The 14,408-nt window shown below is 38.5% G+C and overlaps 1 protein-coding gene across 2 annotated transcripts; it reads left to right on the top strand.

Moving 5' to 3' along the window:
* The first annotated feature begins 2,564 nt into the window (after positions 1 to 2,564).
* Positions 2,565 to 9,846, top strand: LOC132992950 (alcohol dehydrogenase 1-like). Of its 2 annotated transcripts, none has more exons than XM_061062552.1 (10): positions 2,565 to 2,735; positions 4,669 to 4,788; positions 5,987 to 6,088; positions 6,543 to 6,684; positions 6,856 to 6,943; positions 7,148 to 7,367; positions 7,521 to 7,781; positions 7,906 to 8,038; positions 9,254 to 9,392; positions 9,500 to 9,846. In XM_061062552.1, the coding sequence occupies exons 1-10, from the start codon at positions 2,580 to 2,582 to the stop codon at positions 9,531 to 9,533; spliced, it is 1,395 nt and encodes a 464-aa protein (XP_060918535.1). In that variant the 5' UTR covers positions 2,565 to 2,579; the 3' UTR covers positions 9,534 to 9,846. The 2 variants fall into 2 exon arrangements, with proteins under 2 accessions (XP_060918535.1, XP_060918534.1); XM_061062551.1 differs by having other exon boundaries at positions 2,565 to 2,753.
* Positions 9,847 to 14,408: the final 4,562 nt, after the last annotated feature.

The raw sequence follows: 14,408 nt of genomic DNA, 5'->3' as shown, positions 1-14,408 counted from the left end.
AAGTAGTGGAGATAAGGAACAACGTTGCCTTGTGCCTCTGTGCAGTTGAAATGAAGCCGAGAGCACCTTGTTAGTAAGGACTCTAGCACATGGCTCATCATAGAGAATTTTCAACCACTTTTCAAATTTGTTACCTATGTCATATCTCTTCAGGGTAGCGAAGAGGTAAGGCCATTCCAATTGATCAAAAGCCTTCTCTGCATCGAGAGAAAGGACAACTAAATCATTTGTCTTCCAGCCCTGAGTATAAATGACATTAGGCGTCTTAAATTAAAGAAAGAGTGCCTGTTAGGTATAAATCCTGTCTGGTCAGGATGAACACGTTTTCCAATGACAGAGCTAAGTCTTTTAGCCAAAATTTTCGCTAATATTTTTTGGTCATACGGTAAGAGTGATATCAGTCTACAGCTACTAGCTTCCTCTGGATCTTTCCCTTTTTTATGTGTAAGTGTTATGATGGCCTCATTTAGTGTTGGAGGCAATTTACCATCTACATTTGCTTGAGTATACATTTTAAACAAATAGGGAGAGAGAAGATCACTAAATTCTTTATAAAATTCACACGGACAGCCGTCAGGACCTGCTGATTTTCCACCTTTAAGAGTTCTAATAGCTTGTTCTATGTCTTGAATAGAAAGATCTACATTTAAGAGGTCTTTGTCTTCCGGATTTAAGGCTGAGAGGTTACAGCTGTAACCTTTGTATGATAAAATCGTTCTTTACAGCCTTAGAGGAATACAGGGATTCAGAAAATTGTTTAAATCTGCAATTACGGTAATATCCTTTTGGGATAATAATATATCTCCATCTTCTGATTTTTACTTTGCAAATTGTGCGGTCACTTTCCATCTTCCTTAGTTATCTTGCCAGTAATCTATGAGGTTTTTCACCAAACTCAAAATATTTTTGTTGTGTGAAAATAAATGCCCTGGTAATACGATCTGAAAGCAATTTGTTGTGCCTGTATTTTAAGGATAGAATTTGTTTATGTGTTTCCGTTGATGGTTTTTCAGCGTTTTCTTTGTCCAAACCATTAATTTGTTCTTCCAGCTCTGCCTGTTAACTTTTCTTTCTTGAAGCCTGAAAATATATAATGCACCCTCTTAAATAAGCTTTTAAAGTTTCCCATAATATCAAAGCTGATGTTTCAGGAAGGTCATTTATTTCTAAGAAGAAGGAAATTTGCTCTTTAATGAATGTTTTAAACTCTGGCTCTTTCAGCAATTGTGGGTCAAGTTTCCACATACTTTCAGACTGAGCAAAATGATCTAGATTTAAAGACAAGGAGAGAGGGCATGATCTGAAATCACAATATCATGGTACTTAGCGTTACTGGTATGTGGGAACAATTTAGCATCGACCAAAAAATAGTCAATGCGTGTATATGCATTGTGAACATTAGAATGAAATGAGTCGGCTCTTTGTTGTGGGTTAAGAATCCTCCAAACGTCCAAACGGCTTAATATATTCGTTCTTGTTTAGGTGAGTTTCTTGAAGGAAGATTATGTCGCTAGTCAGTGTGCCAACACCTTACCCCTCTTTACAGGGTGATTTAGGGTAATCAAATTAAGCTGTTTCCCCTTCTTCTCTGGTGTTATATTATCCTGCATATCCTGCAAAACAGAAAAACATAGCAACCCCCATAAGTGTGACAGAGATATTTTAACAGTATGTGTACAGTATACAAGTCCCTGGCCTCCAAACAAACTACCCAATGTCTTGCCTATACTAAGGAAACCCTGAAATGTAAGACCCCACCGAGGAAGTTACAAAAGGAACAAAACTAAAAACTGCATAACAAACACACACCAAATAAAAGTTTGGGAACAGAATGGCTAAATATCTCATCATTTTAAGACCTGACCCACTTTACCACCTTGGTCCGTCCCGGCGTCCGTCCCGGCGTCCGTCTTCATTTCGCTGGGTAGAGCACTTCTGGCTTGTCCCGCAGTAATTCCCTGGCTCTGTTGAAAGCTGCTTCGGGGGTGAAGTCAGGGATCCTCTGTCCGCTGTATTAGAGATCCTTTACGGAGGCTGCTTTCCAGAGAATCGCTGTCACATCACGAACAGTGAGTCGGGTATGGCTGCATCCTGGAGCTCTCTCGTCTCATGCGACCCGCTCCTCCAGAACTTTACAACGGCAAGAAGTTTACGAACTCACGCATTAATTAATATTTACAGTCTATGATTAATTCAAATATTACCAGAAGATAAGAGTGTAGAAGACGAGGTTTACAAGAAGCCCAAATGAATGTATGAATGAAGAGACGTTCAAATGAGTCACGCAGAGGGGAGAGTTTTCAACAGCTGACCCGACGCTGCTAATTGAGCTATGTGTTTATATATAACTCAAAAAGCACATATATGGAATATGAATGGAGAAATTGCTTATTTTTTTATTTAGTCTTGAAGGTATAAGTACGATGGAGGATTAGGGCCACCTTACATTTTTATTTATTTTTTAATTTCGAGATTAAAGTCGTAAATCTATGACTTTATTCTTGCAAATTTACGAGTTTAATCTCGAAATTAAAAAATACCTAATGGCCCTAATCCTCCGTTGTATATAAGCACCTAGTATGTTTGTAATATATCACGTACACTACATATTTTTATTTCCGGAGCTTTATGTTGAAAATGAGAAGGTCAGGGGGCTGAGCTTCAGGTACACAGAGGAGAGGAGCCAGGATCACCGGGACGTCTACGTAAAGCTCGGTGTGAGCGGTCAACGAGAGGTGCGTCATCTAGAGATAGTACGAGACAAATGTATTTATCTCGGTGCCTTTCTCGGCTCCTTCTTTTAACATTGCAATCCGCACATTTTGCCTTCTATATCGTCCCTCAACATCCATGCATTTATCAGTTATCTGGTTTACTTTATAATGTTTCACGTGTGATTGTAGCATGCTAATAGCATCCGGTGAATCCGCGCGTCGAGCCGTGGTGTTCACTTGACGTTTGCAAGGCCAGGATGGCGCTTCGGGTCTCGGTCTTGAGAGCAGACAATTCTCCTCTAACCGTAGTGACAACCTACTCAATCCTAGTGTCGATTGTCTGGCAAATTTTGAGTTTAGTGGTTTGTAGGTCCGCAACAGCTTCCAGAATAGTGGCATCCGCCGACCGGTGACCTGTTTCAGGCGAGTCCGGGGCGGCAGGGCCCGTTTCCTTCTGCATCCTCAAGTTCGACTTCAGACTCTCTTAGAGTGCCAGTGTAAAGCCCAGGCTAGTTCTTGTCCACAATGGCCACTTGTCACGTTGTTTGGGAACATCAAAATATTAATTTAGTGCTTAAAGTATTATTTTCATGCAGGAGCTACAGGGGAAAACTACTTATGGAACCTTGGCTCTCTAGCGCCCCCTGCTGAAGCCTTTTCATTATGCTCTACTATGGTGACTCCTGTCAGCGTGGCCAAGCAGCACCATAGTTTAATATTAACCCTGACTATTTAATTAAATGTACACATAAAACAACTAATTATAAAAAAATCAAATTTTCCTTCAAATGTTTGCTTGAGTGCAGCCGCTCTATTACAATCCCAATACTGATACATTTCTTAGTTTTCCATCATGTCCCATTAGCTTCCAACAGAACCGATGTGATGTTATGCAATAGCAACAAACAAAGTGGTTTGCTTTTCTGCATCCAGAATAATGACTCTGTAAAGTGTAAAGCAACAACTTATACAATTAAATAAAATTCAATATGGTTTATGATGAAAAAAAAAACCCAAGTAAATCAAAGTGAGTTTAAAGGTTAAATGCAGAGAAAAGAATGTACCACTTTACAGACCTGATAAACAGGGATATCAACATGATGTGCACCCTTCTGAAGGGTCAGTAATGAAGACTGTTTTGGGACTCTTACTCTGTGTCTCTGAAAGTAAAGAAGCCTTGACACAAAAGGTGCGACAATAATAAATATATATGATATAAGCTCTTTAAGAGACACTCTAGTGAAAACTTGCATAGTAGAGATATTGATATAGATACTGAGCGTTGGCTTGCACAAGTAAGGGAATTTTCACTTAAAATGCAGAATCTGCAGTCTGATCCTATCTAGATCTAGCTCATTTCATTGTGATAATGCTCATTACTCCCTTAAGTGAAAATGCAGACGATGAGTAACAATGTACAAAGGGTGTTTTAGAGTTGAAATAAAACACTGCATACAAGATGTTTCCTCCCAGCTCACACTGACACAACATTTGAAGCCCTTTGCAACAGATGTTTTGTATAAAAAGTTGTGTTTTCAAGGCAATGGAAGGCTTACTTACGCAATAGAGAGCTAAGGTTCTGTTCAAGACTGTCTCAACTTTTTAGTATATCAAAAAAATGTTTACTTATTATATCAAACAGCACATTGTGTTACATTTTATTTGGATGGAATTGAATCTGAATATGGCACAGCTCCAGTAAGAATGCTTTCCATTATGATCATGAACTGACGAGGAGGCTTTCATTGGTTTTGTTTTGTAAATGTATAAAACAAAGCCAAAACATTAAAATGGAAATTCCAAACAAATAAAAATCACAGGGAAGAATTTTGAACATTTTGTTTTATCGATCACTCAGATGAATTTGTCTTATATAATAACATGTGTCAGATTGATATAAAAAAAACATTCTAAGTCACTGCCCATCTGAACTACGCAACTGCCTTTCTTTCAGCACTATTTAAACATCTGGTCCAAGTTCTCCTTCCTCACTCTGCAGACCTGCAGCTCTACCAGCTCACCCCTCATTCACTCAGCCCTCATCTGTGCAGGAAAAATGGCAACAGCTAGTAAGGTAGGTACATAACTCAATATACTATTTGTAAGTTTGATATTTAATGATGTAATTAGAGTTTAGTTAGCTTATAGTCTAGCATTGTGGGTGATAACACGAAATGGTTTTTCACGAAAGTGGTCAAAGAATAGAATAGAATAGAATAGAATAGAATTACTTTATTGATCCCAAACTGGGAAATTGTGGCGTTACAGCTGAAGGGGAAAAAAAAGGTTTATTTGCATTTCCTTTGTTTATGCATTGGTGTTATTTCAGTGGTTAGTGTGAATGGATGTGATGTTCTGTAAGTTTGTAAGTGGTATAAATAAGCATTTCAGCAGTCTTAAGTTAAGTGTTTTAACCAAATCGTCTCAATAGATACATGCTTATTTTCCTAAACCAACTTGAAAATATGTTTTTTTCAGCAGAAAGATGTTTCTTTCTTTCCTCTTCTGACTTTAAAAGCTTGAAACTATCCAGACACTCTTATGCAACTGCAGCTTTTGGCAAAGATCAGGGGCTGGTGGGCCAAAAAAGATACAGAGGACGCCAAGGGATTTATTGTAGTTCCAACATAAAATAGAAATAAAGACTATAAATACTTAAAGGCTCTTCATTTAAGAATAATGACAATAACAGATTTACACAGTGGTTAAATATACTTAATTTGCATTAAACTTCACTTTGTTGATAAAATGTTTACATAATACCCAGAGTGGACCTTAAACTGTTTCCTGTTGTTTGATGTAAGTAACATCTGTATCAGATAAATAGAAACCACAGCTCTGAACTGTTACCATGAGGTGAAAAGAATGTGCATTGAATGTGTGTTATGGCTGCTTTGATGATTACTTTCATGGTGGCATTAAGTTCATTTGATGCCTCTAGCACAAGAAATAACAAATCAACAACATAGTTATTTCCAAGTCAATGCATTTTATCTTGGCTCCCTTACAGCTAATTTGTACATACGTGTACTAGGTTGAATACATAATGCAGTGGAAGGGTTCATTTCCAGCTTGGTTGCTGCACTTCTCTCTCCTGGTTTACACTATTTCTTTTCAGCTTTCCCATCAAATTAATGTGAATATATCACATTTATATTGAAGTCCCATCTTTTTTTCAGGTCAATAAAAATCACTTCAAATAAGCATTGAGAAAATTGGCAGAACTTCATTCAAAATAACATACCAGTAAAGTTGATATTAATACTTTTTAGGTCATCAAATGCAAGGCAGCAGTGGCCTGGGAACCCAACAAGCCTTTGGTGATTGAGGAGATTGAGGTTTCCCCGCCCCAAGCCAATGAGATCCGCATCAAGGTGGGAAGCGTCTACTTTTAGACTTGCACATACAGAGGGCCTAAATACACTTAAACAGCAAAGTCTCAGAGGTGTTCAGAAGAGAAATGAAATGGGACACTACCCCGTGGATGAGTTATTGTGAAAAGTTTTTCACAAACAATACTTGTGACCCCAGCAAATACAACTTTGCCCTTAGCCTTGGAAACAATCTGGTTTGCAACCTAAGATAACTATTCAACATGCTATTGTTTGTGTCTTAAGAGAACACTTACATACTCATAAACTATTTGTTCTTATATTTTCTTTAATGTTTTTTGCACACCTCTATAAACACTTCACAGGATTTTCATTATTGAGGGGAGAACTTTTTAAGAAGGTTTGCCAAACTATCAATCGCTAAAGCACCTTTAAAGACAGCAGAATACTCTACTTCTAATCACCTTTATCATTGACATGTTGTATCTGGATACAGATGGTGGCAACAGGAGTGTGCCACACAGACCTCTATCATCTTTTTGAGGGTATGCATGAGGGTGGCTTTCCTGTAGTCCTTGGCCACGAGGGAGCCGGCATCGTAGAGAGTGTTGGTCCTGGAGTCACCGAATACCAAACAGGTCAGTTAAAGTAAACAGCTTAATTTCTACAACATGTCTGGTTTTTTCCCCTGTAAGACTTTGTTGTAGCAGTTTTTGCTGGTAGTAGACAAAGTTGTGCCACTTCATTTTCTTTTCTTCAAAGTGTGCTAAGAATGACTTTGACAAAGAGGTTTTGTTTTTTGATTCCAGGAGACACTGTTATTCCTTTGTTCCTCTCCCAATGTAAAGACTGCCGCTTCTGTAAGAACCCAAAGTCAAACCACTGTGAGAAAGGATGGTGAGCTAATTTTGTGTTTTTAGTCCCTTAAATGTATTTCTCCAGTGTGTTTCAATCACGTCATGAAGCCATTTGTTGGTACATTTACATTCTATGCATTGTGTCTCTATGTGTATTTTCCTCATATTTCAGCTGAACAAACTGTAAAGAAATACAATAATTTATTCATGGAGTGCATATGGACTTAATGAACTCTTTACTCAGGATTGCTGACCGTCAGGGTGAGATGTCACCAGCAGAGTCCAGGTTTACCTGTAAGGGCAAGAAGCTGCTGCAATTTGTTGGAACCAGTACCTTCTCCGAGTACACAGTGGTGAACCAGATGGCTGTGGCCAAGATTGATCCAGCTGCCCCTCTGGACAAAGTCTGCCTCCTCGGGTGTGGGATCTGCACAGGTTTTGGAGCAGCAGTTAATGTTGCCCAGGTTTGTACGTTTGACTGTAACCAGCATGTATTGTTGAAGGATAATGCCTGCTGTTATTAATCCTCCCTGTAGTATTCTGAGAGATATGTTATTGAGTAAAGTAAGGGACATTAAGAACTCCATCTTTTAGTACCATGTTGATGTTTGTTTTAGGTGGAACCAGGCTCCACATGTGCTGTGTTTGGCCTTGGAGCTGTGGGTTTGGCTGCAGTCATGGGATGCCACTTTGCAGGAGCCAAGAAAATTATTGCTGTGGACATCAATCCAGAAAAGTTTGAGAAGGCCAAAGTGTTCGGTGCTACCGACTTTGTGAACCCAAAGGACCACAGCAAACCCATCAGCGAAGTGATAGCTGAGATGACCAATGGAGGAGTGGACTTCTCCCTGGAATGTGTTGGGAGTGTAGGAGTCATGGTAGGAAGATTAAGAGTTTATTTAATCTGACTGAAGAAGAAGGAGGCTGATTGTATTTAAGGGAACTGGGAATGTGAGCCATGTGATGCTAAGCCCACTGACTTTGTGCTGTTTCTCTGTCCAGCGCAGTGCCTTGGAGTCTTGTGTGAAAGGTTGGGGTGTCAGTGTTATAGTGGGCTGGACGGACCTGTGCGACTTCGCTGCACGACCCATTCAGCTGATAGCAGGCCGCACATGGAAGGGCGCCTTGTTTGGAGGTGAGACTCCGTCAGTCAAACTTGATCCAGAATAAGTAATGACAATATTTGACTTTCATGGCCACATGATTGGTTACCATTTTCAACACTGAACACCTACTGGTCAAAACGTATTCCTCTAAATCAGAATCAGAATCAGGGTTTATTGCCAAGTACATTTACACATATAAGGAATTTGACTTAGTGTATTGGTGCTAAACAATTAACAAGGAAATAAAGCAGAACTAGCAACAACTTAAATAATACAGTATAAGAAGCTATTACAATATATAAAATAGAACTTATAAATGTAAATTATAAAAAACACAATGTACAAAAGGTGCAATGTAGGAGCTGTGCAGTGGACAGCTTTGTAAAAGATCCACAAAGCAAGAACATCATCAGATTAACATCTGTTACTCGTTCATTATCGACACAACTTTTTCAAATACATTTTTTAACATTTACTTCAATTTCAACAATGATTAATGAAACCTTAAACACCTTTACATTTCAGTTACTGTTAACGTCTCAAACCCTGCTCTTATATGGTCATAGGAATTGCTGACAACCTGAGCATGAGTATACTGCCTCCTGTACTTTAGAAGGCTTGTTGAATAACAAGATGTCTGCCTTACTGTGAAATGCTGCTTGACCTACATGAAGGTTAAGCAGTTAAACTTTATTCTGTTTACATATTTTCAATACAGACACGTGTGTAATTTTGAGTTTTCTAAATAGTCATGGCCAATTAAGAACTCCAATCTATTGTTTTGTGATGCTACTGGTTATCGTTAATGTTGACTTCAGATAATTATAAACATAAACAGATTAACTGCTATTGAAGTTAACAATTTTGTAACTTCTGGTTATTTTTCAAGCAACCGCTGCAAAGTGGTCGTTGTCAAAGTGACATACCAAAAGTTCCTCTCGATAGCTTTAATAGATGTTGGGTAACCAAAGGGCGGAACCCAGAAGAGTAAGTGTCAAATGTTTGAGCCGGGAACTTGATCAGCACTTTCATTAGGTGACGATTGAGTGGCATTAACTGTTAAAAAAAAAAAAAAAGTCAAAATCACAACAAACTGCTCATACTCATTTCTCAATCAATCATTATTTGTATAGCAACAGTTCATAAGTGTTATCTTGAGATGCTTTACAGAAGAGCATATGGGATATTATTGAAGAATTGGATTTGAATGATGTCATCCCATGTGTGTTGTGTGTGTGACTCAGGATTTAAAAGCAGGGATGGTGTGCCTCAGATGGTTCAATCCTACATGGACAAGAAGGTGAAGCTGGATGAATTCATCACTCACAACATGCCTTTGGCTCAAGTCAACGATGCAATCGAACTGATGAAGAATGGCAAATGGTACATTTACATCCTATATGTTTATATCATTGAAGACCTACAAACTGAGCTATACAAAGATAAACATTAAAAGTCTTCTAATTTCTCCTCTGTTTCTGTTTCCACAGCATTCGTACAGTCCTGAGTATTTCTCCACAATAACAACATTGTTCATTCATTCTAATGACGCTGGAACCATTTAATGACCTGCAGCTATGTTTCATCACAATGCACATGCAACACAACATGAGATATGTTAAATGACAAAAAATGTCTGACTTTGTACAGTCAGCACTATGCAACAAATTATACAGAGCATGTGATGTTGGGAACATCTGCTCATATATGACTATATGAGCAGATGGGATTCATTGCTTCCTGGTTTGGGTGCTCTTTCTGTCGTGATATGCTTAAGTCTCCATAAAACTGTCATGTGCTCACATCAGCTTGGTTATAAACATGTTTGCTCAGCTTGTCATGCAGTCAAGAAATTATTTAAAAAAAAAACACACAACTCAAATTTAACCTTTTTTTTGTTGTAGTAACAGCGTACAAATATGTGTTTGTCCTGTGCTAAAAAGACTTATTCTTTTTCATATTATCGGGTCATGAAGTTAATGACGTTTTGTGTTAATTTGACATCACAGTTTTAGCTATATCCATAGATGCAAAGACCTTGTTTCATTACATAAGCAATATGTTTAGCATTAGACAGAACAGATGGTCACTCAGCCTGCTACACACACACACAGACCTTCAATCAATCTTTGTTTGTATAGCACCAATGCATAACAAATGTTATCTCAATACAGTTTTTAAAAAGAGCAGGACTACACCTTACTCTTTGATTTTGTTTTAGTTACAAAGATCCAACATTAATCCAAAAAAGAAATAGAAAGAGACTGATAGAGACAAACAGAGCAGCAACAACTCCAACAATAAATAAGATAGATTAATAATGGTAACAGTATGTCTAGTATTAGCAGTAACAGCTAATTATGATCACTGACTGATCAGGCTATATTGTTGATGTAACGGAGAGGACTGATTATGTTAATTATAGAGGTCTAAGATGAACTTTAATATTTATCATAATAAATAGAATAGATGTACGGCTGATATAAATAGTTGTAGCAGGTGGAGTCTGAGGGGTCCACAGCAGCAGGCAGATCCAGAGAAACCTACGAGACAAGAGACCTCAGGAGCTCCCATTTAATTTTCATTTCATTTATTTATTTAATTAGTACAGTGCACATTAATCAACATATCAACAAAATAGTATCCATGTAAATATGCCGGAATCAGCAGAAAAGCTAAATTTAATCCATAGTGCTAAGGCAGGTACTAACAAAAAACACACAAAACAAATGTACAATTACAGGACAGTTTGAACAGAACGACACACACAAAAAGCTCAGACAATTTTACAAACAAATTAGACACAGTCACAAACAAATTGGACACTGTCGTTGGATAAGAAATAACAGACCCACATGTAATTAGCAAATTCAAATCGCAGGATGAGCCAGAAGTCCCGGGGAACGGGCACCAAAAGGGGAGGACAGACATATGAAGATATGTGGTTAGTAAGTTAAATGGTACATGAAGAATTGTAGATAGTTGACATGCAGTAATGTGATGTGAATGCATACAGATAGATAGTGAGAGAGAGAGAGAGAGACCTAACTACGAGCTGCGACCAAACTGTGCCAGCCCTAGCTATAAGCTTCATCAAAAAGGAAAGTTTTACTACTCATAAAAGTACAGAGACTGTCAACCTCCCGGACCCAAAGGAGAGGGTCCTGATAAATGAAAGCTCCACCTCAGTACATTTAGAGACTAGGAACAGGAACAGGCCTTCATTCTGGGAGCGTAATTTTGATTTAGGGTATAAATACTGCACCATGAGCTCTTTGTACTTTGAACAACAACTATGTTAATCAGCTACAGCATTTAACATTCAGCTACTATAAAAACTTCATCTATGGTCTCTTGACCTAGTGGATTTACAGTCCAAAACTTTTTTGTCCATTGTCATTGGCATGGATAACCAGCTGCGGCTGTGGCAGTTCCTTTATTTCAAGTTTTTTGTGGCTGAAACTTAAACATACAGAGCTTTTATTTTGAAGTTGCAAATTTCATTCTCCCTGTTTCCTGCTCCAAAAATAAAAAAAAACAGTAAATGTTGTGTGCCGATGTTCACAAAATATTTATAAATATAAGAATCATTTTGTTTGACAAAGCTTAACCTAAACCCCATGAACTTAACAAAATAAAAGTCTTTATTTACTGTGAAGAGAATTGTTGGTAGAGTCGTTGACTCTCAGCCGGAAGGTGGATGATTCGATCCCCATCAACATGTCCGATGTGTCTGTGGGCAAGACACTTAACCCCACATTGCTCCTGCTGATCTGGTGGCAGTGTATGAATGGATTAGTGTTGCGCTTACTTTCTGATGTACGTCGCTTTGGATAAAAGCATCTGCTGAGTGAATTGTAACATTGTAACATATTCCTGGTGGCATAAAGGAGGCTTGCCTTTCAACATGGGGAAAAGTTTAGTTTTGTTGAAATAGTAGAGCCTGCTCTCACATTTCCTCCTTTTTATCCACATATTTCCCTTCAGTCCCTGTCTCCCTCGTCCTTTACTCCATACGTGCACTAGCTCACACTCAAAGCGCGTCACCGATGACACAGTTTATACTGAGAGTTTGTCGTTGGCAGTTGTGAGTAGTAAAATAGTTTTTTTTTAACACGTATTATGATAAAGTTGATTGTTTAGTAACGGCTGAAGGAGACATACACAATGCAAGCGATGAACTGAAGTTCACATCTGGAGCAACGACACTCGTGCATGTAAGTGAGGGGCGTGGCTTTTGAGGGAGCACAGAGGGGAGGGGTTGGGTGTAGACGGAGAACGGAGAAATAGAAACATGAATGATCAGGTGAGACGAAGCCGCTCAGGTGAACGAACAAAAAGGCACAGATGGAAAAATAAAATATCTTTCAAAATCATGCTAGTTTTTGAAATTTACCAACCCTGCCTAGTCGATTAAAAATGTTTATTTTCCATCATCAGTTGTCATTAGTAGGTTTAGGCACTTGCCTTTTGAGTATTTATGTGACAGACTAAGATGTCTTATCTACCTGTTGACGTCATCAGTTCTGACCTACCTCTGGTCTTTGTAGGTCTGGATGTCTTTGGACAATTGATGGTAGTAGTGGCATGGCAGACAGACAAGAGGAGTGGCAAGCAGCAAACAATGGGCAAAGCATTTTTATATGTTTGATCATGAGGGCCGAATGCATCAGAGTCAGAGTTGATGGACTCCTCAGGCTTCATTAATGCGTTACAATAGTCCTTCTTAAAGGCTTTATATGTGATTTTTTGATCCAGCAGATGTCGCCCTTGAGCACCAGCATGAAACCAAAACAACTCGCGCTGCATTGTTGTGTTAGCATGCTAATGCTAGCGATCTTTATTATGCTCGTATCTTCACACTGCATGTAAATTTACCTGAAATGAGCGTGATCTAGAAACACAGTTAAGCAGTGAGTACAGTATGTTATTCTTCTTTTCTCTAGTCCTTCAATTAAACAACTTTTATACATGAGGGGAGGAGTCAGCCGGCCGTCCGGGCGATGTAAACAAAGTGAAGATAAGACTCTGAAAACATCACAGACAGTGGGACTCGGGTGTTACACCCATTGTAGACAGTCATAACTCACAGAGTTATTTTCAGAGGATATACTTGATTTATATTATATTTAAGTGTGACAAATCGCATATAAAGACTTTAACAGGGAGAAAGCAAAAGACATCCGACTGTCGTGCAAATTTTGTTGGATGCTTCACACAGAATCCTTTATCAGCAACAAAGAAATGCAGGGAAGTCTGAATGGTAATGGGCTTGAATAGGCTTTATATCACATGTATGGCAGTTGGGAGCTGTGGATAGGACTCATAAGATGTATCCTGGATTCCATGCTGTTGAAACTTGGCCCAGTAGAGCTATACCATGGAGAAAATACAGCATTCTTAACGTGCCCCGGGAGCAACTCTTCCCCGTGGACACCACAGGGGGTTTCTGAGACAGTTGTTCAAACAAGCTATCATGCACAGGTAGAGCTAGTCAGTGACGGCCAGGCTGAAAATGCCCTCACTTATATTTTATTCCATTTAAGATCAAAAGACAAGGGCAAGATTTGCCATGAAATTCACTTTTCATGTCTTTAAAATTGTAGCGTAATTAATTTATTAAGATATTATATCTTTATTTATATCTCGGAGCACCACCTTACAAAGTAAGGAAATTAATATTACCTGTAGTAATTAATTAATCAGTCAGTTTCATATCTTGAAAGAAGTAAGTTCTAGAAATGTTAAACAAGAAAACACACAGACAAAGTCCTGAATTTTATGTGTAACATTTAATATAGAAATGGTAAACAATGAGGTATAGATGAAACAGATAAAGAATATGATTCTTATGATCGGGATAATGCAATTATAATGTATGGTGACATTATATATTTAGTAATGAGATATATATAAATGAATTTTGGGATTCTATTTGGATTTAAAGGAGCTCTGAATAGAAACGACTCACGACCACTGCGGAACAAACACTCTTACTGTGAGATGTGTTCCATTGAACTCCGCCGGCTGGTCCTCCGTTTCAGTCTCCGACAAGTGGTTCTTTTAGACCCAGAGAGGTCCACGGGCCAGATTAGATGCCGCAGCAGCTGGGTCAGAGTATGCAGCTGGGATGGAGATGGAATGGCAGTTCAGCCGTCAGTTGTGTCGTCATCAGCTCCAAGTGGATCCAGAGCCGGCCCTAGCCATTTTGGTGCCCTAGGCAAGATTTCAGCAGTTGCCCCTTATATTGAAGACAGTTTGACCACAAAGACAATATTCATCAACTTAAGAAAACTGGCCTACAGCTTTATATTTAATAGAATGTCTTTATTTAAAAAATAAAAAATACTTATAGACAAACATTTATAAAATGGTAATAACACTAATATTTCTGTAAAT

Source organism: Labrus mixtus, chromosome 18, assembly GCF_963584025.1.
Source record: "Labrus mixtus chromosome 18, fLabMix1.1, whole genome shotgun sequence".
In the NCBI taxonomy this organism is placed as follows: domain Eukaryota; kingdom Metazoa; phylum Chordata; class Actinopteri; order Labriformes; family Labridae; genus Labrus; species Labrus mixtus.
This window is presented reverse-complemented; position numbering and strand designations above follow the sequence as displayed.

Bases quoted from the DNA above. Each gene is read 5' to 3' on its own strand.
- LOC132992950 (XM_061062551.1), top strand. From the start codon at position 2,580: ATGTTTGTAATATATCACGTACACTACATATTTTTATTTCCGGAGCTT. The intron at 4,789-5,986 runs GTAGGTACATAA...AATACTTTTTAG, and splicing joins AAATGGCAACAGCTAGTAAG to GTCATCAAATGCAAGGCAGC. The intron at 6,089-6,542 runs GTGGGAAGCGTC...ATCTGGATACAG, and splicing joins CCAATGAGATCCGCATCAAG to ATGGTGGCAACAGGAGTGTG.